Below are 2,113 nucleotides of genomic sequence, written 5' to 3' on the forward strand. Positions count from 1 at the left end.
GTTGGCAGTGGGAGTTTTTCTATAATCTCTACTTTTGCCTTGTCTACTTCTATACCCTCTCTTGAAATTTTGTGACCAAGATAGGGTACCATAAAATGACATTTCTCCCAGTTCAAAACCAAATTGGTTTCTTGGCACCTTTTCAAGACTAGGGTAAGATGATGCAAGCAAGCATTGAAAGAATCACCAAAAACGGAGAAGTCATCCATAAAGACTTCAATAAATTTTTCTACCATGTCTGAGAAGATTGATAGCATGCATCTCTGAAAGGTAGCTGGGGCATTACACAATCCGAATGGCATTCTCCTGTACGCAAAAACTCTAAAAGGGCAGGTGAAGGAGGTCTTCTCTTGATCCATGGGGTCAACCACTATTTGATTATACCCAGAATATCCATCAAGAAAACAGTAATAAGCATGGCCAGCCAGCCTTTCCAGCATCTGTTCAATGAAAGGGAGAGGGAAATGATCCTTTCGTGTGGCATCATTCAGCCTTCTATAATCAATGCACATCCTCCATCCTGTCACTGTTCTTGTTAGAATAAGCTCATTCTTCTCATTGACAATGATAGTCATCCCACCTTTCTTGGGTACTACTTACACTGGGCTAACCCATGGACTATCAGAGATAGGTAAATGATCCCAGCTTTACATAGCTTCAGCACTTCTTTTTGAACAACCTCCTTCATTGTGGGATTTAGTCTTCTTTGAGGTTGTACCACTGCTTTAGAATTTTTCTCCAAGAGTATTTTGTGCATGCATATGGCAGGGCTTATGCCCTTCAAGTCATCAATGGTCCACCCCAATGCATCTTTGTGAGCTTTCAATACCTCAAGAAGTTTTTCTTCTTCCTCTGCATTCAATGTAGAGTTGATGATCACTGGGAAGTTGTCCTTTTCACCAAGGAATGCATATTTAAGATGAGGGGGTAATGGTTTCAACTCTTGTTGTGGCGCCTCTTCTTTCTTGGCTTCACTTGGTTCCTCTGGTGCTTCCAATTTGTTCTCTTCTTGTTCTTAGATGTCCTGGACTTCCTCCTATTTCACTTGATGGTTTGTTTCAAATACTTCTTCAACCAAAGAATCCACCACATCAACCCTCATGCAACTCTCTTTCTCAACGGGGTACTACATTGCTTTGAAGACATTTATGGTCATTTTCTCATCATGTACTCTAAAGATCATCTCTCCCTTTTTCACATCAATGATTGTTCTAGCTGTGGCCAAAAAGGGTCTACCAAGGATAACTGAGTTGTTCCCTTCTTCATCCATATCTAGGACCACAAAATTGGCTGGGAATATAAAATTTCCCACTTTTACTAAGAGGTTCTCAACTACACCATTTGGTATTTTGATAGATCTGTCAGCAAGCTGGAGTGACATCCTTGTGGGTTTCAGCTCTTCTATCATCATTTTCTTCATCATGGTAAGAGGCATTGAGTTAATGCTTGCTCCCAGGTCACAGAGTGATTTATCAATGGCTATGCTCCCAATCGTGCAAGGTATGAGGAAGCTGCCTGGATCTTTAAGTTTTGGTGGCAGCCCCTTTTGGATGATGGCGCTGCACTCTTGAGTGAGAATCACTGTTTCTTTCTCTTGCCAACTTCTCTTCTTGGTGATTAATTCTTTAAGAAACTTTGCATATAATGGCATTTGTTCTAAAGCTTCTGCCAATGGAATGTTGATTTCAAGTTTCTTAAAGATTTCCAAGAACCTTGGAAATTGTTGGTCCTTCGATCCTTTGTGTATCCTGGTTGGGTATGGAAGCTTGGGTACATAGGCTTTCACTTCTTCATTCTTGTTCTCCTGTTGTGGCTTCACATTCTCCTTGTTATTGTGGTGGCTGTCTTGAGTGGGTATCTTACTTTGTGGCTTTTCATCTTCTTTGCCTTTTTGAGGTGTTGATGCCTTTTCTTCATTTTGCTTGTCTACTGTGTCTTGCTCCTTGAGTTTTGTTGCTTCCTTGTTAGAACTTTCTCTGATTACTTTGCCACTTTTCAACTGCAGAGCTTTACATTCTTCCCTTGGGTTGGGTATTGTATCACTTGGGAGGACGTTGGTCGGCCATTCAGCTTGTTTGGCCAATTGTCCCACTTGCTGTTCAAGGTTCTTCAT

At 41.1% G+C, this 2,113-nt stretch overlaps 1 protein-coding gene across 1 annotated transcript; it reads right to left on the reverse strand.

Moving 5' to 3' along the window:
- LOC107608540 lies at positions 1,127–2,113 on the reverse strand. The gene has a single exon (XM_016310310.1). The coding sequence runs from the start codon at positions 2,111–2,113 to the stop codon at positions 1,127–1,129; it is 987 nt and encodes a 328-aa protein (XP_016165796.1).

This window comes from Arachis ipaensis, chromosome B01, assembly GCF_000816755.2.
Source record: "Arachis ipaensis cultivar K30076 chromosome B01, Araip1.1, whole genome shotgun sequence".
In the NCBI taxonomy this organism is placed as follows: Eukaryota; Viridiplantae; Streptophyta; class Magnoliopsida; order Fabales; family Fabaceae; genus Arachis; species Arachis ipaensis.

Excerpts from the sequence above, each read along its gene's own strand:
- LOC107608540 (XM_016310310.1), bottom strand. The coding sequence starts at position 2,113 with ATGAAGAACCTTGAACAGCAAGTGGGACAATTGGCCAAACAAGCTGAA.